This window comes from Coloeus monedula, assembly GCF_965178545.1.
Source record: "Coloeus monedula genome assembly, chromosome: 2".
Lineage (NCBI taxonomy): Eukaryota > Metazoa > Chordata > Aves > Passeriformes > Corvidae > Coloeus > Coloeus monedula.
Window position 1 is genome coordinate 66,482,442 of NC_138782.1, and position 25,566 is coordinate 66,508,007.

Consider the following 25,566-nt stretch of genomic DNA (forward strand, 5'->3'; position numbering starts at 1 on the left):
TAACTACTTTAGATTTCACCACAAATTTCCCCACTAATTTTAAAATCATTCTTTCTTTTATGTATCCTTAGTACTCTCCTGTGGGTCATCTGTTCTTTCCAGTTAGAAAGCAAATGAATGTAAGTGGTACTCACAAGCACTAAAATATTAAATGCTACAGCAGAACCCTGCAAAATTACTATTTTCATAGGTAGATGAAGACTGAGATTTACAGATCCAGAACATTTTGCTTCCCTGATCTCCTAGCACAGAAAAAAATCCCAGTGGATGTACAGCATTGTGAGCTGGTTGTGATCGGCCCTAGAAGAAAAGCTGGTGGAGTGGTTTGGGAGCTAGCCTGAGACTTGGGAGATGTCCATTTTCCTGCCCCACTATGACATCATGTATGGCCTTGGGCAAGTCACATTTCTAAAATGGGAATAATGTCTATTTCATAAGGCTCTTCTGAGGACAAATCCACTCAAGAATGCAAGGCACTCAAATCATAGAATCACAGAAACATAGAATGATTTGGGTTTGGAAGGGACCTTAAAGATCATCTAGTTCCACCCCCCTGCCATAGGTAGGGACACCTTACACTAGTCCAGGTTGCTCAAGGCTCCATACAACACTTCCAGGGATGGGGCATCCACAACTCCTCTAGGAAAGCTGTTCCAGTGCCTCATCAACCTCACACTGAAGAATTTCTCCCTAATATCCAATCTAAACCTACCCTCTTTCAGCTTAAAACTGTTACCCCTTGTCCTATCATACACTCCCTGATAAAGAATCCCTCTTTACTGTAGGTCCCCTTTAGGTACTGGAAGGCTGTCAGAAGGTCTCTCTGGAGCCTTCTCTTTTCCAGGCTGATCAACCTCAGCTCTCAGCTAATCATCATAGGAGAGGTGCTCCAGCCCTCTGATCATCTTTGTGGCCTCCTCTAGATTTGCTTGAACAAATCAACGTCTTTCTTGCTTATCTTGAGGGCCCCAGAGCTGATGGTTTATATAAATATGTAAAGTAACTTTGTAAGCTCTGTGTTTGGAAACATTGCAGGATAAGAAGTTCTGGGTTCCCATATAAACCAAAGCAGAAACATATTGTGTTCCAAAAGGGCCATTTTCACAGCATTGGAAACTATTATAAGCCAAGTCAGCTTGGTGAGAGAATTTTTGAAAGGAAAAGAGAAGTAATAATTAGGTAGTGTTAAAAAAGAGAGCACTGAATGAATAAATATCCACAATCACACACAAAAAAAAGAAAATTTTTGCTCTGTGACACATACTATGGTTGGACTTCTCTACACCTTAAAACCCTCCAAAATCTGAAGAGAGGCTGCAAAAGCTGCAGGGCTGCAAAGCTCTTTATGCCCCTCTGAGATAAATCCCATGGACCATTTGTAGCTCCACTGTTGATCCTCGTGGTTTCTCTGTGTCAACTTTGGCACACCTCGCCCCTGGATCACAAGAAGGAAAGAAAGTTTTCAGCAGCCACAACACAGTACTTCAGTTAGGGGAAAAATGTAACAAAGCATTAAGTCTCAAGTGAATAAACAACCCTGAAAGGCAACCCTTCTAACTTTAGTGTATCTTCCCTTTTCTCAAAAGCATAGGCTGAATTTCTTTCTTCTGAGGTGAGCTGTTGGATCACCTCATTGTGGTGATGAATCCGTGGTCTCTGCCAACTTCTGCCAGAAGGTTCTTGGGCAGTTCAGCAAGGAGCTTCACAGCATCCACAGTCAGCCTGAGGTCTAGGAGTGATGTGACAGAGACCACGGTTCCATGACCACAACGAGCTGATCCAAGAGCTTACCTCTGAAGAAGGAAATTCACTCCCTTGGGGTAATCTGTTTCAGCAAAATAACCAGTTTTATGCTGGCTTAGTATGCTGAACTGGGAGAAGAAATGCTCCACTAAGAATCATGGTCAATGTAGGAGTGGGTAGCTCTGCTGAGCAGAGGGTGAGAAAAGCCAGGGCCAGGGAACAGGGAAAAGGCACAAACCCCACTCCTGTCAGCAGCACTGCACTGTCACATTAGCATCCATGCTTGTGAAACCGCAGGCTGAGGACTTGCTGCAGAGCAATAACTCATCTGCAGAACCTTTCATGAAGTGTAATCCAGTACTCCCAAGCCGGATTTGTATCTCACCCATCAGCTCCCCAAAGCATCATACATATAAAGTAACAATCTAGTGAAAGGGGAAATAAAATTAGCTGCACAAATATTTAGATAACCCACGATTAAAGGAGAAGTAGGCAGCAACTCACAGAAATCATGAGCCAGAAACCTGATAAGATGGACAAAGGGACAAAAGGAAATAAATTCTGTGACCGCCAAGAGAGCAAGAGAGATTTTGATCTTTGGGTGTTTGCTCTCCTGGCTGTTTCTTGAACCATTGTTTTTTCTTTAATATCAAAACCAAATTGGTTCATTTTTGGATGGACAAAGTAGATGAAAACGAAGAGGGCAAAACTACTTCATAAATATTCTTATCCAGCGTAACAGAAGCAGGAGCTTATATGCTTGTATAAAATGAAGGTAAATTAACTGGCCTCACTGTAAACAAAGAAGTTCGGTAAAAAACCAGACATTTCCAACTAGAGTAGCTCCTAAAGGAGCAAGTCTGAGTTGTGCACCTGCGAGAGCTCTAGAAGAGCAGATGGACAAGTGCTCTGGACTTACTCCTCTCCACTTACTAGAAGGAGACTAACGCAACTGCTTGAGATACGGCACTGACATATATGGCACTGACATGAAAGATTAGGTGCCACCTTGAGAGTATGCTCATCCCTACCTCAAGGCATCCTGAGAAGCAAGAAAAATCTCAAAGCAGCTGGAGACAGCTTCTCAAGCTCATACTTGCTGGACAGTGATGGAGCAAAACAGCAGCTAATGGGGACACGGAGCACGGCCTGTAAAAACAAAGCCTTTGGCACACTGGAAATGAGTGGAAAGGGCAGTTCTCCCACAGAAGAACAGAGGGGCTGCATGTCTTTCCCTGCTAGCAGGCACAGCCTGGAGACAGGAGATGCTGCTGTGCCTACACTATCTCCCATATTTCTTAAGAAGTGGCCACTTCCTTCAAAATCTTCAGATTTGCCAGAAATGGCAAGTGGGGAAAGTTGCTGTTGTTCCTAATGATTAACAGACTATGCCATAAATACAAGTGGTAGTATTCATGTTCCTTCTCTGTGCAGGAGGTGCTCCAGGCAGGCCAGCAAGACGCTTGGAGCATCTGCAGCAAGGAGCTCCTGCCACCCCCTCCGGGAAGCGCTGGGATCTGAGACAACGTGCTCACAAGTAGCTTTCAGATGCCTTTGTGAGCTGCAGCCTCACACCTGGAGGGGCTGCGCTGGTGAAGAGGGCACCCTCTGGCAAGGCCATGGGAAGAGGCTGTCAGCATCCCATGCCATTGCCTGTGTTCAGAGCACTGCCTTTCCTCTGCCTCAGCATGGCTGTGAAGGGAGGAACACAGCGAGCGAGGGCTTAGTAAGCTCACAAGTTTCCAGAAGGCTCTCCTGGCGAGAGGGAAGAGGAGCAGTAACATGGGCCACTTGCCAGAGATCGATTTGTTCAATTTAAGGAAATTAATTTAATTGTCTGTGGCAGTAGGAAAGCTTGCAGCTGCTGGCTCCAGGAAGCCTGGACAGTAAGACAACACGGCGCCAACTCTGCTAGAATTAAGCAAGTGAGGTGAACACCCAGCAGCCGGGACTCAGGAAGCTTGGTGGCTTCACATCCCTGCAATGACAGGCTTGCACACCCACCATTTCCATTCTGAACTGTTACACCCCAGGGCGGCAACTCTCTCTAAAATCCAGGCTGGCTGTTAACACTTAGTGTGGCTGGTACAAGATAGTGTTTAAAAACCCCACCATTCTGCAATTAAAACCTCGCCCTGCAAAAGCCAGGGGTCTGTCCTGCAAATGGGGAGCCCAGCAGGCTACTGGGGTAGTGGGACACTGTGTCCCAGCCCAAAGAGGTGAAAGGCAGGGAGAATAGTAACAACTGTGTAATCACAAAATTATGTTTCCTTCTTTTTTTCTTTTTTTTTTTTCCTCAGAAGATAAGAACAGTTGGAGAAGTATATGCTGTGGGGCCTCAGCAAATCTACTGCCAGGATTTGCTGTTTGAGGCTTTCATCCATCCAGTTTTAATCCAAATTAGTAGGAGCTTCAGAAAGGGATTCTGGCAAAGTCACAGCTGGAAAGATTTTCATCGTTAATTCTGCCAGGCATATAAAAATACAATTTAAAAAAATAGGAAGGGGGTGGGATATAACAGCTCTTGGCGCAAACTTGTTTTGGTTTGCTTTTAGAGTAAAAAAAAAAACCAAAATAAAATCCAAAATATTTAATTAAGAAATAATCCTTATCTTTGTTTTCCTTGACATTTTTACATAAGGCTAAAAATGCCATTCTATGATTATTAAAAGAATTAATTTCTTTGCTTCATAAAGAGGCAGGGCAGCTGGGGGTGAGCGGGGAGGGCCGGCTCCCCTGACCCCAGTGGCACAGGGCTGTGCAGATTTTTGGCAGGTCATTCTCTGTAGCAAACAGCAGTAGTTTAACGAGTTCAGCCTGCAGCTTGTCAGTGGGAACACCAGAGTGGGGAGGCAGCACAAGCACAGGTGGTGGTGCCTGGCACTCGTGTGTGTGTTCACCCAGTGAGCACTAGCACATTCACACTGCCTGGGACCAGCTCCTCAGCAAGGACAGGGTGAGAGGTGCACACACGCTTCTCTGACAGCTCCTCTTCCAAGCTATGGAGACTAAAACATGACATTTTGCAAATGCCAACTTTCACAAATACTGCTTAAGCAAACCAGCTCCCTTTCTCATGTGATTTCATTTATCCAGGGAGTGTTGTGTTAAGGAATGAGGCTCGAGCAAAGGCACACAAGTATTCTTTGCCACATACGCATTTTGAAGAGAGTAGGAACTTCCCAAAATGCTCCTAAATTGCTATGGGTCTTTTATTAATGAGATACAAGGTTCCCTCCAGGACAGAAGCCTATGTCCTACAGTGCTGCTTGTGATTCTGGTTATCCTAGTCTCTGCCACAGCTGTTATTGCAATAAACCCATTGCACTTGCCCAGCACTCCTAACCTCAGATCTCAAAGCTTTAAGCAAACTGCCTCAAAACAAACCTGATTTCTGAACTGACCACAGAGGCAACATTCCACCCATCACATACATTCACACAAAGAAAATGGCCACAAACAACTCAGCAGAGAAGACTGCCTGTATGTAAATATAAGGAGCTACACTGGGGAGTCAGACTGGGGAACGAGATGATGGAAAGCAGTGTTGTGGAAAGGGATCTGAGGGTCCTGGTCAAAAGAGAGTTGAACATGAGCCAGCAGTGCCCTGGCAGCCAGGAGGGCCAACCATGTCCTGATGGGCATCAGGCACAGCATCAGGCCAGCTGGGCAAGGGAGGGGATTGTCCCACTCTGCTCTGCACTGGGGCAGCCTCACCTTGAATATTGTGCACAGTTTGGGGTGCCGCAATATAACAAAGACATTATTAAACTATTAGAGAGGGTCCAAGGGAGGGCCGTGAGGAAGGTGAAGGGTCTGAAAGGGAAGCCTTACAAGGAGCAGCTGAGGTCACTTGGTCTGTTCAGCCTGGAGGAGATTGAGGGGAGACCTCATTGTGGTCTTCAACATCCTTGTGAGGGGAAGCAGAGGGGCAGGCACATCTCTCTGGTGCCCAGTGACAGGATGGGAGGAAACGGCATGAAGCTGTGGTGTGGGAGGTTTAGGTTGGATAGCAGGAAAAGATTCTTCACGCAGAGGAGGGCTGGGCACTGAACAGGCTCCCCAGGGAAGTGGTGACAGCACCACACCTGACAGAGTTCAAGAAGCATTTGGACAATGCCCTCAGGCCCATGGTGTGATTTCTTGGGGATGTTCTGTGCAAGGCCAGGAGTTGCACTTGGTGATCCTTATGGGTCCCTTCCAACTCAGCATATTCTGTGATTCTATAATAGATCCAACTACCCACAGGATTTTCTCTACATAGCTGTGTTTCATGCCTAGCCAAAAATCATAGTATTTAAGGAACTTTGGCTCTTAAGTTGTTAAGAACTTTCATAACTAAATTTATTCTGTACTCCAATTACCCACTTGCATTTCCCCTAGTGCTACATCAATAGAAGAAAAGATAGAACAAGGATTAGTTTTGCCTCCAAAATACACAGCATAATTCTCAGTGTTTAGTGGAAACCTTTCACATTGGTCTCAGGATAAAGCAAAGACACTCTAGGCTGTCCAATCACGGCACTGAACATCCACCCCTACACATCAGTCAGAGACATCCCATATTCTGGGACAGACTCCAGCAAAGCAAGTATTGTGATTAACTAGGGCTATTTTGCCAATGGTATCTCCTTATGGAGATGAGACTGTTAGGAGCTACGTATTTGATTAGAATTAACTACTTATCTTATCCCATTACAAATAATAACATGACCTGCTATTTTGCACTTTATTAATGAAATATTTATTAGAATGAATCCATGAAGATGGATTTTAGATTTTAATTTTAAAACAGAATTTTATACATCAAGTGAAATTTTCACTGGAAAAAAATTTCAAATAAGATTTCCTTTTGGAAAGAATTACCACAGTGATACTATGATGTTTTGAACATGTTTAGATTTTTTTATTTTCACCTTTTTTTATGTAAGGCAACAAAAATTTGGATTAGAATCTCAGATGATCATTAATGTATCATTGCACAAAATAATCTTTTTCCAGCACCTAAAAATTGAATTTAAAAAAAAAATAACTTTTGGGGAGTTTTAAACAAAGCAAAATATCCTGATCCTACTTTGCTACTCAAAGCACTCCTTGTCAAGCCTGTCACGCACAGTGGAAGCCTCCTGTGCCTTGTTCTGCTGTGGGTTTTCAGCAGCCTCTGACTGGGCACCTCCCTGAGTGCACAGTCAGCCAATACCCCAAGAGTGCCAGCAAAGACACCGAGATCTCCCTCCTATCAACGGGTTTCACCTTTCAGCTGCCCACCTCACTCAAAGCAACCTACAAGAGTTACAAAAGATCTTACTTGGCAAACCTGTCTCGAGGTGCAGTGCCCTCAGTGCAGCCAGGCAGAATGTCCATTCTCTGGGACCTTGGGTCTGGCAGGGTGCTTTGGCTAGCAGAGAGCACTCATCTCGTTGGAGTGGTGTCCTCCCCACCCACAGGCTCGGGAAAGCTGGAACTGGTGAGAGGCAGTACAAAATGCAAAACACTGTGGACAAAATAACAGCATGCAGGACAGAGAACTATAATGAAAACAGCTGTGAGGATACATACATAAACACAGATCTTTACAGCCCACTGAGCCAGGAAGAGAACATCAGAGACATATATTAAAAAGGGTAGCATGGGGGCAGGTAAGATATATTTTGCTTTTTTAAATTATGTGATCACTAAAATCAGTTATAGGAGAGAGTAAGGTTAAAGAAACAGGATTTTTTTTGCAAATATCAAACAAAAAAAGAAATGTGGAGACGGATACTGGTCTCTTCATTCTCCTGGGTACCCACAACTCTATTTTTTTTAGGAAGAAGTTTCCAGACTGAAAAGACAGCCTTGTTCCACTCTGGACCTCAGTTTAAACTGCAAACCAAACTAAACAGCAAAGAAAGAACACATTAAATTCTTCTTCCCAGCTTCTATGAAGGGGTGGAGAGTCAGAAAAGAGAAACATGGTGGGGATGGGAGCTGAGCCAGCAGCTCAACCTCCTGCCAGCTAACCCCAGAGCTGCTTCTTGTCCAACACAGAAACCTGCAACCACTGTGTATCATCCCCCTCCCTCTTCCCTGCTCTAACTGGACATTTTTGTCTCTGGAAAACCTGTGGCCAGAGGACAGTGCAAAGTCACACGGTCACAGACTGTGGTACCCTTCTCTGGCTGATGGCCTTGAAGCCGTGAAATTGTCCTGCAGACACTGGAAAAAACCATTAAGAAGAAATCTTAAAAAGCAGAGATAGAAGGAAAGCAAAGATTCAGAATTATTAAGGTGTTTCCTCCCTATAACACTTCTACATGTAACCAATATCAAAACAGCCCAAAGACCCATGGTTTATCTTCTTAGCACCATTTTTCAGTAATTTTGGACAGGTGAACCTTGACTGAGAACTCACAAAAATTTGACTGCCTTCTGGCAGCTCTGGTGCATATGAACACCCGTGGCCTTGTTAAGTCACAACACTGACTGCTTGTCTAATGGAAAGAGACACTGAACTGTTAAGGATTTCCACCACAGCCTGCCAGCCCTCTAGAACAGGCAGAGAGGAATAAAGTGTCCACCAAAACCAACCTTCCAACAAAGAGTTGCTGTTGGAGAGCCCATGTCCAGTGAGGGGACGTTGCCTCTCTACAGGAAGGGACCCAGAGTCAGATGTCATCCCATTAATAGACACCAGTTTCTTAGGATGGCTTACAGGGAGAGCTGCACTATCCTTGAGAAGTTCACCAAGCTGACACATCTGCTTGACTCCTCTCGTCAGTGATAAGGAGAAACTACTGAGTCTGAGTTTCTGTGAGTTCGCCTCACAGCTTGAGTAGAAGTGGGAAGTTCAGCCAAGACCCTTGTGTTCCTACTAAAAAAATTTTTACTTGTGTCTCTTTGTTTTAATGAGAAGATCAAGAAGCAGCAGGGCCAGCACTGGTTGTAGCAACAGAAAAAAAAAAGCTGGTTAGAGCTTTTGTCCAGGTCTTGTTTCCATGTGGGTTCTCTGATGTTTAATGAGAGTTGAACTCGTATTACAGCCTTTTCCTTGGAAGAGATTGTCTTCTTCAATCCTTCTGCCTGTTTCAACAAAAAACGTAGCTCCGTTATCTTTAAGACATCATCAAACCTTGACCTTCTGTTAAACTTGTTCAAATTGGCCACTAATTATAAAAAGTATTAGAGATGGCAGGTAGGGCACACAGTGAATACACAGGAAATCTATTTCCGCTACTTTTCCCCCTTCTTTTTCCACAGATACGTGGGAGGCTCACAGCCAGAATACCACCACCAGGTAAAGGGATCCTGTAAAAAGAGGGGGCTCTTTCCCTTTCTTGCCTCAATAAATTGCTCCCTACAGCAAGAGACAGCTTCTGCCCATACGACCTCGCAGCCGTTTTCAGCTCCTCCCTCCATCCAATTTGCCGCAGCACAACAAAGCCCTCCAAAACTAACATTTATTTTTAAAAACTGGAAAATGGCACAAACCACCCCAAAGGAGAGAATGACAATGGCATGAGTTCAGTGCGGGCTCGTGAACTGACGCTCCCCGCCAGGGACAGGAAACTGGAACCTCACGGAAAGAGACTGAACGGAACCAGAGTGAAGGGAATTGCCAGAAGCCGCGGCCATCGATGGCCAAATCCTGCCGAAAGGATAACTCAGCCACCCGGCAGCCCTGCGCTAGGGAGAGCGCCAGGACTGTGTCACAGCTCTGGATCTATAAATGCCTGTGCTCTGAAGTCTGCACGCACAACGGGCTGGAGCATGCACACCAAGCAAGGAGAAATTTAAAGACGAGGAATATTTCCAACTGATAGCTTTAAAGTTGGGGATCAGCAGAGCCTGAACATCTGATTTCAATTCTAAACGATTTCTGATTAGCCAATGTTGATGCAATACCCCAAATACACTGACAGTTTCTGTTCAAAATGGTACCCTTCAGTAATGACAGAGCTGGTATGTATGGACTGCTAAATAGAGGCCACACCACCACTGCTGAAGGGACTAGAAGTTGGACCAGGTGCAGGAGAAATAAACTAAATCATTTTCATTGAATTGACAGAGCCAGACTTGCCACTACCTTACCTCTTGTATAACCACTTAGATTATGAGTAAGGTAACTTTCACAAAAATGGAGTTATAAGTGCATAATAAATACAGCTAGAAAAATTCCTTGCCCATGAAGAACAGAAATTAATTTTAATTTGTTAAGTAATAAAAGCTGAGTGCTAAATTGTAATGCTGAAATGAAAGGTCTTCAGAAGCAGGAGTAATATTTGAAAGTGATCAATTCAAATTCTGCTTTTGAAAAATTTTCTGAGCTTTGATCTTGCTCCAAGTTGAGTCCAGAACAACTATTATATGGCTGACATTAAAAGTGTCAAAACAAAGTGATTTATAACGGAAACAGAAAATAAATCACTCTTTGAGAACTTTTTTAACACACCACAGATTAGATCCAGAAGGCCAGACTAAGTTGTCATTGAGTTTGTAAGCTTTCCTGCTGCAGCTGAGGACCACAATACACAGAAGTGCAAATTCAGTTAATGAAGTAGATCAGATACACACAATGACCTGTGCTGTCCTTGGAGAGGCACTTAAAAATTATGATCTACAAAGATTCTAACATGACCACAGCCAGCGACCTGCAGCAAACTGAGAAGCAGGGTTGCTCTGGCTGGAGCACAGATGCATTCACCAGGGCCCTGCTGAAGAGTATGTGACCATATGTGACCACCAAAATGAGAAGAGCCATTAACATCCTGAATTAATGGGCTTAGTGGTTTTCAAATGAGGTATTTTCATGATGGACGTGGTGTGGATTCAGCAAAGTCTGCCCTTTAACAAATAAAGCTTTGGTTTCAAAGATTTGATTAGGCTTAATACCATTAGGGAACCATTACTGATTTTATGCTGTTGTTGTTACTGGTTTAACTATCAATTTCTGAACCAAAAATTGCAGAAGTTGGCTTGACCAAGAGTCAAGGTTTAGGAATGCAAAAGCAAATCCAAGGTACAGATGAGCTTCAGATGTGGACAGGCTTCACAGGGCTTAGTAGGCTCCCCAGAGTTTGTCAGGTCACAGAGGCTTTTCTTCTTGTGGGTTGTGCATGGGCCCGGTTGTTTCTTTGCATTTACTGTTTGTTTTGAACACTTGTGACCTCAGCCCGAGCAAGTGGAACTCATACAAGCAATTATTGCATGCAACAATTAAAAAAACCTCCCGCCAACCTTGGTTTATTGTACACCATTTACAAAAAAACCCAAAACAAATGAAAATGATCTTCTTAATCAGCAACCCTTGATCACCACCACGTGTTTTTAAAACAGCCAGATGTTCACAGTTTAAGAAGCCAAATAATACTACTACTTTTTTGTAAATGTTAATGGTGAAAGAAGAAGAATAATGATTTTAGTCAATCATAATTAGTACTTGGAAGTACAAATATAAATTAAATAAGATTCAAAAAACTCGTACAATAAAATCTGCTATAAACAAAGCTAATTAAAAAGAACTGCTCTCAACCTGGTTGCGGGTTTCATCTTGTTTTAAAATTAAAAGCAGTATTTATTTTTCTGAAGCATCCAAACGAATGTTCATATCCAGATGTCCTTACAAAGAAACATGGTCTTCATTCTTCTTTCTTTTTTTAATCTGTTTAAATAATATTTTACTTCTGATTGTCCTTTTCTTCCTTGGCAATCCTCTTTGTCACACCACTGAAATACTTCTCACGGAAAGAATTGTGTCCCCTGTACGGCATATACTGACCATCCAACAAGTGAGAGTTCTCATCTTGATCCTGCATGGCATCAAAAGGCAAACGTTAGACTGAGGGTAGTGTGTTCAGCACGTATTGCCACCACTTTGCTTCCAGACTTTTTCAAACCATTATGCGCACGGATAAAGCAGTCAGGTTTTGTTTTACAATTGAACGGCACGCACTTGTCACTGAAAATATCTCAGCCGACATCACCAAAATCCCACCCTTACATGACTAAATGAGCACAGGTACTGATGCCTTTTCTTGGTCTTAAAATCAAGAGTCATACACGGTTAGAAGGGGAAAAGGGATTTTACCTTGGTATTTATTTTAAGGATCCTTAGGTGCACACGTCCAGGTCATATATATTGGAATGCACCCCACCGAATATATATATCCCAAAAGATCAGGTATAACATTATAGGTTTTACTAATTAGCATACCTATCAGAGATTCCCCAGTGAGAGTCTCTAGTGAGCCCCCCTCCCCAAGGAGCCTTCCCCTGGATGGTTCTATCTTAGTTTAGAGAATGTGTTCTGGAGAGGACCTTGGGGTCTGGGGCACACTGATCCCTAACTACAAAACTTCTAAAATGTTTAGTCTCTTAGCTTGACAAACAAGTCCAAAAATGTAGGGAAAAAGCATTAGGAATACAGAGGTTGTAAAAAGGTATAACAGGGGTATAAAAGAAAAGGCAAAAAATCTTCATGGCATCAGTACCATGCCACACAGACTTCTACAAAGGAAAATACATAGGTCACTTTCCAGAAAAAGTACTGTCTGGAGAATTCAGTCAGTCAGAGGCCTGTGGAAGGCAGGTACAAACAGAAGAGGCACACAAATGGCTAAAATCAGTTCCTACAGTCATTGAAGCACATTCGGAGAATTTTTTTTGTGTGCAGCATTCATATGTTTCTGAAAGTTAAAGTTGACACAGTAAATCCCTGTACATAATACCTATTTGACACCAGCCAAGAACACAGTTTAGAAAATTGGCCCACTGTATATACAAAGCTTTAGTTCATTGTGTACTGTGGCTTTATACAATTAAGATACTTGTCAGCTAACATTAGCAATGCTGTAAGATAAACATTACATCGAACTTTAATCCAAGTGTTAAAGAAAACTGATGGCAACTTCTAAACAGTTTTATGCTTCTGGGTGATGTCAGTTTATTATTATGCTCAATAGCAGGAAGGAATGGTGACAAGCAGCCTCACACAGAACAACTGAATGGTGCAAGGACAAAATAAAAACAAGCACAAAGCAGAACCAAGCCTCTATTTCACCACGTGTTTCTTCTCAATTTTTTTTAACCAATGTAGTAACATAAACATTGGTTCATTACTTTAAAAAGTTTACAGTTATTTGTTCATACTTGAAAATAAAGTTTCTGTGGAATGCTCTAGCCTTAGTAGGAATATGGAAGTAGAATTTATTTTCATATTACAAAAGTATTACAGTGCAAAGATGAACAGAATCCTAGTGGACAATCTCTCCCTTCAGCTATTTTGTAGCCTTTCCAGGTTTTAACCTAGCAAGATCAACACCTCTCCTAGCTTCGGATATCCTAATGAGCATTCTGAAGGAGTGAAAGAAAAGGTTTTTCAACAGAGCAAGACGCTCGTGTGCATGTGGAAGGGCCCTCTTCTGGACAAAATGAGATATTACTGTGAAGTAGCTCTCACCTGCTATCCCGGCAGACATGAGGAATGTGACACCAGCTTAAATTAACTTGCTAAATTTTCAGTGCCAAGTAGATATCTATTATGTAAAGCATGTACACCAGTAGCAGCAGCTCTATTTAAATATTGCATTGTTGGAAAATAGCAAAAGAAAATCACTTCAGGAAACGCACTGCAGGCACAGTACTATCTGTTGTCTTTTGGTCACCTGTGAGAGACTGCCATCTCCATGACTGTTCTCAGGCTGATAAACAACAGGCTTTAAACATGTTTGTGAAAAAACCCAAAATTACAAAACTACTACAGACAGACAGGAAACATGAAGGATTTAAGATACAGTCCTCTCACAGCCAGCCTGTACTGACTTCTCCAGACCACTCTGAGGAACACTTTTTCTTCTCTTGAAATTGCAGGTCAGAAATCCTTCTTTGACATAAACATGTATTTTTATATCACTGGGATGTGTTTTAACAAGAATGCTACGTAATTCACTTATTGTGAGAAGTGGACGGGGTATCTGACCCTGAAGGATAATGATATATGGATCAAAGATGTTTTAAGATAAAAATTAATCCTCACAATCTCTAAGAGGTCATGCATTCATCTTGATTCTATAGGAAACAAAAGGCTGATTCAGGGGGAAGGGATGAGGGAAGAAACTACCTCTCCTCTACCTCCGAGCTGGTTAGGGCAAAGAGAGGATGTGCTGTGCAGAAGAACAAACTTCAAGTAAAACACAGGTGTAATAGGGGCGTCTGCATGCACCAGATGGAAACACGCTTGGTGCACCACTCTACAGCAGAATCTCATCTCGAAAATCCAGGCCTCATCAAAAGCTCTGCAAACGCTGCTCACTAAATGAGAGGAGACCTGCAGTCAGCCATGGATTTCTTAGGAGAGATTACAAACGAAGTTCCTGGCCCACATCACAATAATTCCAGTTTAAGAGGTTCCTTTCCCTACCTCTCCCCTGTACAGGCATGACTGTCTAATAAAGATCGTGATTGCTTAAAAAAACAAAAAAGCAAAAAACCCCAAACACCAACAAGAATGGGAATTGCTCCTTAAAAAAGGTAAAAGAAAATAAGAAATCCTGAACTATTGGGAGATACCAGTCACTGTTGAGAATTACTAGTCAAAACAGTTTTATAGGCAGCATGAGAACTGATCAAAGTAACTGAAATTCTTGGATTTCAGGGACTAAGGATTTCCAAACAAATTCTAACTTACAGTATTTTGTATCAGGGAGCTGAATGCGTACAATGTGAACACCAGGAGATAGACTTCATTTAACTCTATAAAGAAAATAACTTGTCAAAAAAATCTTAATTAAATCATTTGTTCTAAAGGCAACACTAAAATAGGTGCTAGAGAACTCTAATAAATAATGAAGGGGGGAAGAAAAGGGGATGCTAAATGGTAACAAGAAAACTTTGTTTTTCCTTAAATCTTGGCAAATATTAAGTGACATTCTAAAGATTTTTATTAATCTAGCATGTCCCAGTTCAGCTTCAAGGTAATTACTCACATTTAGCTTTTGTTTTAAAAAAAGTCTTCCTAGCCTTATCACTGCTTCCTACCACTCCACATCTGGTGCTGGACAGTAGCTATAGAAACCACTTGTACTAATGTTATACAGTTATAAACAAAATGGAGCAGCTACCAAATGGGGGACAGCAGAGTCATATATCCAGGAACAGACACCACTGAACTCAGTAGGAAAAATTTTACACCAGTAACAACTCTGGAGTGACCATGTGACATGGAAATGCTTGACCCATTCAGCAGGGTGGGTTTGTATGCCTGGTGCTTCAAAGTCCCTTCCTGGGCAATCATACTGTCCTTCAGTGGAGTTTTCAGTTTCATCTTACTACATAATTTCTCTGCATCTCTCTTGGCATTAAGAAAGTGGGATGCCTTCCAGGGAGAGAGGAACATAGACAGGGCTCTGGGAAGTTGCCCCTGCCCCACGCACCCTGGCTTTTGGGTGGACAGTGTGCAGAAGTGCTGTGGGGGAGGCAGGAGGGGAGTGTGCATTTTGGGGTGAATGCTGTGCTGGGAGGAACGGTGGTAAAAGCTGTCTGAAATGGTAATTAAAAAAAACAAACCTTAAATGCTAAAAACCAAAAAACTCCTCTGCTCATATTGTGCACATGCTGGAAAAGCCTATTCATATCAACACTGAGTTCAGGAAGAAACCTTTTCCAGTTGGCACAATTTCACTGTAAACTTAAAAAAACCAGACTGGATACTTACAAGACAGGGAGTTATATACCAGTTTTGTAAGGTTTTTAATTCAACATATGATCTTCATGCTTATGATTTCTCATGATAGATCAATACTTCACCTAGACATACTCACTTTTTGCCTTCACTTTCATCTCCTTTTCATTACAAACAATTCCAATCAAATTGCACCACCAATTTCAGCAACTGACCAAATTAATTTCCAGTTAAGAGTTTATCTGAAGTGTTAATAGTGAAATCAAAATTTGCTGTGAAATCTGCAATTCCTTATTGGCGGCAAACACTGGGGAAACCGAAGAGCTGCATAATAACAGTAACATGATTTGTAACATTTCTCAGCCACTTGCAACTGCTGTACTAAGCTGAATTAAAAGGCACTTGAGGGTCTGTTACAAACCGGTTCAGTAAAGCAGACAGGAACTGTCTGGAAACATAAATGTTTGGCATATCCATAAAAATTCACTCTTTCGTTTAGGAAAAAGAAAAGCACACAAAACTCTAACTATTGAATTTTATGATCATATCTGGTGAGTCACAAGTATCCAATTCAAAGGTTGCTCAGGATATTAAGACAGGAAAAAACATGTTCCAGGTAAGGGACACTGGTGTAGGGAAATCTCAGACACCAAAACAAAGTCCTAAACCAAGCAGGCAGCAGCCAAGGATTCAACATGCATTTTGTTCTCTAGACAAGTTTTGCATCATCAGAAAACATACATGGGTTCTGGTATCTTTTAATTATCTAACAGACATCTGGAATACTGAATATAAGCACTTGCACAGTCTTATCTAAGCAGCAAGCTTGCCAACAAGTCTCAGGTGCTCAGAGCTAAACATTTCCAGACATGAACCTGTCAAACCATGTACTGAAGAACAGGTGATGCACAAAAGGAGAGTAACAAATAACGAAAGTCTATTTGCAGGAGGGTGGATATATTTTTTAGGTTAGAATATGTTACCCTACAGCACTGGTAGCAATAAAACTGCTGTCAAAAACCTCCCTAAACACCCTGAGACGCACGGCAAGAACTTTCATCATTTACCCTCCTGGTTTGCTACTGATGAAGTTGGCAGCTGAGGCTGAACTCCACACAGAGTGTTTATAGAAGTTCAGGTGCTGCTTGAGAACTGCAGTCACCATGAGCATTACGAACACAGCACTGAAACCCTGCTGAGTCATTAGTGCAAGCGCCACACAGACACAGCAGTCTGACTGTATCTCCTGCCATCTGAAACAGCTCTTCCAGCTGACAAGGAATGTACTAAAAACGCTTGCTCACTCCGTGCATTTTCATTAAAAATTTGCCTCTCATGTGTTTAGCATCTCTTTTAATAGTATTAAGTGAGAGAAGCAGCAAGAGTGGAAAGGAGAGCTGAATGCAATATTCACTGGTTCCAATGCCTTAGTGTGTGACCAAACAAACAGAAAACAGAGCCAGTGTGCTCTGCTGTACTTGTTACAATTGCAATATTATTTCAAAAGCTAAAATGTACCACTCTAAAGGTGAAGTAACAGAATTTAGTAAGGTTTACCTGTACTGCAAGACCCACAAACACATTTAGTATTTACTTGGGGATCGAGATATGCTTTGAAATCAATGGAAACTTGGGCATTAAGGTAAAGCCTCTGTGGATGGGATTCACAAGTAGCCCTAATTTTAAAGATCTTTTTCACAGTATCAAGGGGCTTTTTCGGGATGAAGAGTTTACCAAAAACTGAGAACAAAAAAGAAAAAACCAAAACCAGAACAGTCCCTTAAATCACTACTCAATTTTACAAAAGCTCTAACTCTGATCATAAAAACCAAAGCGTGCCAGAAACAAGGATCAATGCTGAATAGCACGAACTTGTCACGAACACAACAGGTACTTTTTTACACAATATAATCAAGAATTCAAGCTTACCTTGAATTCTTTCACCTTTTCCATGGTTATGAGGCGCCTTGATGTGTGGCTGGAAAGCATCTGCTCGCAGTTGCTAATAAGTTTCAGGCACGGATGGCGGGGAATGATCTCTTCTGTATATCTGGAAGAAATAAACATTCACGGTGCTTTAGGCTCATGAAGTGCAAGACTAGCATCTGAAACAAAATTCTTACAGACTCTTTACAAAAAGGCCCACAGTAGAAAGTTGTTATGTACCTGATTAAATAAATTCAGATATTGGTGCTCCAGAGTTTTGACATCATATATTCCAATCATCCTGACGTGCAGTGTGTAGAATAAATTACAACCTCACAGTAAAGAGACACTCCCCCCCTCTTTTCTACATGTATTTAAATTATGTTAATGTATGCACACACAGGCCCGCCTGTATAATTTCAAGTAGAAAGTATCTCAGCCAGCCAGGAATAATAACTTATCCAGTCAGAGCTGTGATTTCAAAAACATATTCCACAGTCAACATATATGAAGTTGCAGGAATAAGAGACTTTACTCTGGCTCCCTTAAAGAAGATCACTGCACTTTAATTTCAAATCTTATTAAGTCAGCTCTTAATAGACAGTGACATTCCTGAACTTCAAAATTTGGTGTTACAAATTTATCTCATTATAATTACTTTTTCTAATGGCAAAAAAAAAAAATCCACTGTCATTTAACATCAGATAGGATTTAATTATAAGCCAACATTGCTGCTATCTATAGAAGCAAGAGTTACAGTGTTTTAAATGCTCCACCTCATAAGCATACTATTTTCTATACAAAAAATGCTTTCTCTAGATTGCTTTTAATCCTTCTATTTCTCCAAATGCTGAAAGAGAAATTTAAAGATTTAAGAGCTTTGCATGGGACTACAGCAGCAAGAAGTATTGACCTAGCTAGTATGATAAATATGCAACGAGACATCCTTCCTATATACTGAAACATAAATCAGTCATTTATTCTTAGATCTTGTAATAAGCTTTCATGTAATAGTTACTAAAAGATAACACAGAAAATGGGTTCTGGTACTGTTAGGGACTATGATTTTGTACAAAACGCCTGCTCCTATGATTCTCCAATGTTCGGGGGTCAACAGAAGTCAGACACTGAAACGCAGAACTGAACAACTTAACACCTATGACTTGAAGTTAAAAGGTACAAAGGAGGAGCTTTACATTTTTCCTGTAAAGAGGTGGATGTTCTGAATGAAAGTAAAGGTGTTGGTCTGGGAAAAAAGAGAAGTCAATGTAACAGCTTAAAATAGGATCCATCTAGGTGCTGGTGGAAAACTTGGCATTTCTTAAGATAACAGTGAACTGTTAAACAAGTCACTCAATACCAAATACAGATCTGCAAATAAGAAAGAACTCAAACAGTACTGCCTCTTTGCTTTGCTCCAATATTTCCAGACCACAAAACTACCTTTCAGTCACTTCCCATGTAGAAACAAGTATCTGCTTCTGCTAGGTGAAGTCAGAACATGCTTTTGAGAATGGAGAATAAAATTAATTCTCAACTGTTTTTTCTATTACACAAGACTTCTGATGCATCTAGTACCACCAAACTGTCTCTTTCTCTTACAAAGGTAGGCACTCTGCCAGAACATTTAAAAAGTTTCTCTCCATAATCGTATAGAAGGCTGACTTTAATGGAATTACAAGAATTTGGACTCAACAATGATTTCAATGTCTGATTGAAAGAATAAACTGTGGAGTGAGATGCTATCTTGAAAAGGGAGAGATCATTATCACTTTGTTAAAAAGCCTTTTCTGTTAGCATTAATGAATGTATTCCTACATTCTTTCAGGTAAAACTCAGAAACAAGTAAGAAATACAGAAGCAGTGGTTTTAATAAACATTCAATTCAATACAGTTTCGGCTTTAATTTAATGTAATATACAAAGATTTGAAAAAATGAAACTGAAGGCAGGTGTTGCCAAGGGATATTTGAAAATGCAACATGTTAGTAGAAAGTATCTTCTCTTCCCCCCACTTACTTGCTTTAATGCCCCATGTTCATTATTACAGCTGAAAATAAACTGACTAACCTACTATTCTATGCCAATTCTAGCAACTTCAGTATTTCAATTCATAGTAGGATGTACAAATTCACTTTTTAAGAGGCAAGTCAACTAGACCTCCCCAAAACAGCAGCTGAAATTGATCCCCAATGTGCAGTTCCCTAGTTATCTGAAGTGAAACACTTTACACTGCTGTAGTGAGGAAGCATGCTTTTACCAAAGTTCAATGAGCAGACAGAAATACTCTGGTATCCTGAAGAACAAAATAAGTTCAGTAATTTTAAACAGATTTTATTGACATGAAAATTAGCTATAGTACTTTCAAGTGGCATTCACTGCTTTGTCTGTGAATTGTCTTACAAGAAAAAGGCCGAAGATACCAATTCTATTATTTACTAAAAAATGCAAACTACTAAGTGCACTTTCCTGTTACAAAAGCATGTAACAGAAATGGCTCCTTTTGATTTCCAAATTTTCAAAACAGCATGTGGTATATAGGACTATCACAAGCCATTTCCATGGTGAAACCAGGGACAACCACCACTTTATATATCAGTATGGTTTGACTGTACATAGAAATACATGACACTGTAGAAACTACCTTCAGAGCACATCTGTATCTGGAAGCCACTTTGGAACAGCTACTGTACATCAACTTCTCGCTTGACAGTGAACACTTTTTACAAAAACAAAGCAAAAAACCCCCTCACACCTAATCTAAGAGATGCTGAAATAAGGCATGCAAATAGCTGTTTTTCCTTATAAACTCAGTTCTGATCCCAGGCTGCACTACTGAGCAGACAGGATCCCACAGTCTCTGCTGGCCTCTCTCGTCCCTAACAGGGCTGCTCCTGGATGTTTCCTTCCTCTCACTGCCATCTCTTGGTCACTTGACTTTTGTTTCTCAGCAGAAAGCTAAATCAGTAGCACCAAACCCCAAAGAACCAGGGATGATTTTTACACACCTCTATCAGTTACTCTAGCAGAAACATGTACTAATACTAGCCTTGCTTCTACTGTCTTAGAAATCTATCTGCACCTTGAAAGTTTAAATTTTTAAGCTTAAACCTCAACCCACTGAACATGCATTTGCAATGACAGGCAAAGGCATTTTCTGTTTGGTAACAGTCAAGAATTATCTCCACTCAAAAGTTTCGTTACAAAATGTGATTTTCCCCATATAAAGTTTTAAAATACGAGGTCTGGGCATTACTCTTAAGTGCTGGTACTATGGAAGCTCCAGCTGTCCTGTGTCCCAAAGGAAAACATCGTCCATTCTGACACACAACACATCAGAAATCAACAGTACATACTCAGGCCTGTATATGGGCAGCCAGTAAACCAATCTTCCTCCCATCACCAGATGCTCTGCCGCAAACTTCAAGAGGTCAAAAAAGATGTCACTTAGATGGTAACTGGATGAAACGAAGAAGTGATTTTCTGTGCTAAACAAAAAATGTACAAGTGTAAGTGAACACAAGAGCACAGGTACAACCTAAATTTTCAATAATAGTAATTAAAAAAGAAAAACAATACGCTAAACCACAAAAGCACTATCTGAGCTTTGCAAAGCTACCTAGGACAATCCCGGAGTACAACTTCTACTGTGAGGAATACAACTTCTCAAGTGCCCCTGCAACTGTCTCTTTGACTTCCACATGTATTAAAGATGAGTCTAAAGAATCACAGGTATGTTGGCAATAGTTATTTTGCACAGCATCTTTCTAAAGAAATTAGGGCAAAAGTCAGAAGGCAGGGAAGACCAGGCAGTGGAGAAGCCATGTGATATCTCTGAAGAGAAAGGAGCAGCGGAAAATGCAAAAGAAAAAAGGTTAAGGTAAAATTACAGGTATCTCAGACTGATTTTGCAGCCTGAAGGGACCAAAGAGAACTTTCTGAGAATAGGAAATACAAAGTAATGGTGGCTCACAGAGGTGAGAAATAGGATTCAAAATCTGAACATGCACGAAGGATAAGGAGGGAGAACAAAACCGAGACGATTTCAGGAAGTGACATAGTGATTTTGCAAACAGAACAAAAAGGGGTTTCCTTCTTTAATTATAATTGCCACCATTTTTTAACTGCTGACAGCCAACCAAGAAGTAATAAATATTCTAAAACTGCAACTGGGTTTTCATTAAGACATTTATATTCTACAACAGACGAGACAGCTTCCCTACCTTCTTTCAACTGACTTAACTGTTTCCTTTTGTGATCCCATTCTGCGAGGAGCTTCTCTGATACCATATGGTGCTAGACAAAGCAGAAGCAAAAGATGCAGAGATGAGAACCTCATCCTTTGTCTAAATAACACAGAATTACACCATACATACATAACAGTGCACAAACTGTGGCTTGTACAAAGTTTAAAAAAAAAAAAAAGGAAAGTTTTTACAAAGTTAAAGTCAGTAAGGGAAATTTCAAGATCTACTGAAAGTTTCTTGCTCCAAAAAGTTATTTTAAAACTGTTTCAAAGATATCGCTTCAGCTGTAAGAGCTTCTAGCAGCCTACATGTTTGCTACATGACAAAGGACAATGTTGTGTTGTTGGTTAAAAGATATTCCTTAGATTTCCAACTGGTATGTGGTAAATAATCCCATCCTTTTTCGTTTGACAGACGCAAATATGTCCCCTATGGCACTTAACTAACCTTTTTCAAAATTAAATTAAGTATATTGGAATTTCTTGTCATCACATTACACAAATGGCAATTCTCACACATAAGAAGAACAAGAGGACACCATTTCTCATACATTTTTTGCACATTTCTAATAGCATAACATACTTATTTCATGTTCAAAACATCTGAGTTTGTGAGACTTGTTTCAGCATCATGGAAGCACCAATGTAACCATTGCAGAAGTTTTACAAATTGTTTCACACTCAGTTCTAAGTCCATATTAAAATTCTACACTGTCTTGTTGCCAAGCAGGCCAAATAAAAATTAGCAAGCAACACACGGAGAAAAGTCACACTTCCTATTCCTAATTAATACAAATGTGTCATTGTAAAAGCCAGCACCTGAGATCAGAAACTGCTGTACCAAGGTCTTTCATTTGTTCTCTTGGTTTCTTTTCCCTCTCATACACAACAAATGGTGTTCAGTACGGAGGTTTCTAAAAGACCAGAGGATCCTTTCTAACTGCTCCTGCTCCCAGTAGTTAGGTGTATTGGAAACACACTAAAATTTCTCTTTGGAAGCATCACATTAAGCACTTAACACAAGTCCCCAGAAGTCCACCAGAGATGTATGGCAGAGTCCAATGTGCTGCCAACAGCAATACAGATCACTCTGGTAAGAAGCCTCTGTGCATCAATCATGTTATGCTTTTACTGAAGGAGACTTCTTCTAAGGATGATTTTCAGCCATGTTGATTTCTGCTGGTGAACATAACATTCTCTCCATAGAAGAAAGTGCCATTGCCAGATTTGTTACACATTTATAACTATCCCTAAAATAAATGCAGACGTCAAATGCAGATCCAATTTCCACAGTGATGCTCCCAACAATCATCGCAGGAAAGGTAGAAGCTGCAGGCCTGAGCACTCGTCCAGACACTTAATCAATGTACACAGGCAATAATGTTTTAGTCACTGTTACTGGGCAGCAAAAGGCAGTAACAAACTCACGGTCAGTAATGATTGCATCAAACAACATCCCTTCTCTCCATATCGGTCTTGAAGAATCAGCAACGAGTGCATCGAGGTAGTATTTCTCCAAACCATACTGTCGGAGATTAGCTCTGATATTTTCATCTGGCCCTCTCCATTTCTGGTTCTTTCTGCTTGCCTTGCCTGGGAGGGGAAGGGGAATGGAAAGGGAAAAAAAAAAAAAAAGCATACTCAACAAGAAACTCTTATCTAAGAAAAGCTTTCATATACTCTACCATTTAAATTAAAGGAAAATAATTAAATGTCACCAAAATAACCTGTCAAAAGTACTTGAAATAAACTACTCAAGTAGTAAAGAAAAACGAAAATACATGAGAAAAGTTCTCCTGCGTGATCTGCATAGGGTGTCAAAGAACACATTGACAAAAATGCTGGTTTGCAAGGTGCTCTCTCCATCCACCAGACACAATTCTGTCCACTAGGTCAAATATAATTTGCATATTTTCAGAGAAGTAAGAACGGGATTAGGGCTCCTGGGTTAGGTTATGAGGAGCTTCCCACATCACAGGTTAAAAGAGCACACAGCTGTGGTAATTATTATTTGGAACATTGTTTTGGTTTTCATTATTATTTTTCAAAAATATTTCCTGCTTAAAAATAAGATAATATCTTAACTAGGATGTATGTAAATTGGTGAATAAAAGTAAGTACGCTCAAAGAAATCCTGTGAAGATTAATGTTGCTTTAAAATTCGCTAAGTATCATCCGCTACCATCAGTATTCTTAAATTCCAGAGAGTAAGATTTCAGTGCCTTGGAAACACGTAACATACCTAATCCATGGATTGTGTTGTAATCTATATCAGTACCACACACGTATGCCCCAAAATGTGCTGAGGAGATTAGAAGGCCACCTATACAGGGGAGAAAAGAGGAAAAGTAGAAACTTCTGTCATAAACATATGTTAGCATTTTTTCCTTAGGAACTTCAGGAGTCTACACCAGCAGCACACTAGACCCAAGGAAAAAAAAACAAAACAAACACTAAAAACAGAAGTAGAACTATCAACCAGTTAGAATCACTATGTAATTATAATCAGACATAATAACACTAAGTCCTTTGTTTGCTATACATGATTTTCCTTATCTTAATATGCCCTATGTCACTCCTTATCTCTGGAAACTGTCCAGGAGTTTTGTTTATGGTTTTCTGTATTTTAAAGCAGTAAGATCCTTTAATCATTACACAAACCAAAACTTTTGATTCTACTTTGCAAGGAGCAGAATTTCAAATTGTTGCCAAACAATTTGAAAAACCATCACCAAACAAATGGCAGTTCTACTATGTCTGTTCTCAAAGACAGTTTCTTTAACTGTGTCTAAAAATCAAACTTGTGTAAGGTGGCTATTCCCCTGTTGTAAGAAACAATGGTCAAGAGCCTTACAAATGTCAACATCTCCAATGTAAACATAAATATAAAAAAAATCTGTTTTGAAGTGTGAAAACTACACACAAATGCATTTTTCTGTGAGTATGCTGCCTATTTTGTCAGTAGTTTTACCAGTGTACTTATTCTGTAATAAACCCATTTTTTTCATCACTGCTATTGCAACCCACCTTCCTAATTAAAAAAGAAAAAAACACCCTACCAAAAAAGTGTGATTTCCGCTTGAAACTGACAATAGCTGAACAGCCCATAGAAAAGAATAAATGACATTACCTCTTTAACAGCTTCCAAATGAAACAATGGACAGACTGCACAAGATGACCAGATACCTGTGTAGTCAAGTTATTAATAAAGAGGTCTGTGGCTACCAGAATGGTTTAGAAAAGAACAGCAACTGAGAACAAGGCTGTGAACCCCACTGATGTCAACAGTCCTGCTAAATAAAGGGGATGACTGTTGCGGGATGAAGGGGTTGACAGTGCACAGCTGCCTGGGGAGGTGACACCAGTTCTCCCATTCACCAGGAGCATGGAAAGAAGCATCTCAGGTGGCTGCACTGTCCTGAGCCACACACTCAGCACCAGCAAATCCCTAATGTGCCCTGTGTGCACCAGAAAACTTCTACACCATGTGGTAACAAACTCTACCAAAACCAAAGGTGAGCAAGAACAAAAGAACTTTTAAAATTCCTCTGCTTTTTCTTGTGAAATGGATCAGGGAAAAACAAGGTTACTCACCCCAAAGGAATCACCCATTTCCCTTCTTGGTTGCAATCCCTCAGAACAGATGGGCAGTACATCCAGAGGGTCAAGACAAATTTAGCTAGCCCTGACCCCAAGTATGGCATACCACCCAGTCCTATAAAAAAAGTAAGAAGAAAGTCCTTTGCCCATCTAAGAATATTTTTAATCACAGGATAAAAAAGAAGCTTGGAAATCATTAATTTACAGCTTTTAATATATCTCAGCTTGTACTAGTTCAATTGTGTTCACACAGAAGGTGCACGAATACTTAAATACTCTCATATGGCCAGCTCTTTGGTCAGTACATGAAACAGATGCATATAAAGGGTTAATCAGAGAATCACTCTGTCCCTGGTGACTTTTAGCAGAATGATGGTGGCACAGAACTTCATGCC

At 40.6% G+C, this 25,566-nt stretch overlaps 1 protein-coding gene across 2 annotated transcripts in view; it reads right to left on the reverse strand.

Moving 5' to 3' along the window:
• Nucleotides 1-11,063: 11,063 nt before the first annotated feature.
• The window catches only part of TRMT11 (tRNA methyltransferase 11 homolog), a 29,094-nt gene continuing 14,591 nt past the window's right edge, over nucleotides 11,064-25,566 (reverse strand). For both annotated transcript variants that reach the window (XM_082301476.1, XM_082301475.1), the window contains exons 8-13: nucleotides 23,814-23,894; nucleotides 23,000-23,164; nucleotides 21,549-21,621; nucleotides 20,682-20,813; nucleotides 17,330-17,450; nucleotides 11,064-11,531 (exon numbers count right to left, since the gene is read on the reverse strand). In XM_082301476.1, coding sequence (XP_082157602.1) covers nucleotides 11,400-11,531; nucleotides 17,330-17,450; nucleotides 20,682-20,813; nucleotides 21,549-21,621; nucleotides 23,000-23,164; nucleotides 23,814-23,894 — 704 coding nt within the window. In that variant the 3' untranslated portion in view covers nucleotides 11,064-11,399. The remainder of the gene's footprint in view (nucleotides 11,532-17,329; nucleotides 17,451-20,681; nucleotides 20,814-21,548; nucleotides 21,622-22,999; nucleotides 23,165-23,813; nucleotides 23,895-25,566) is intronic.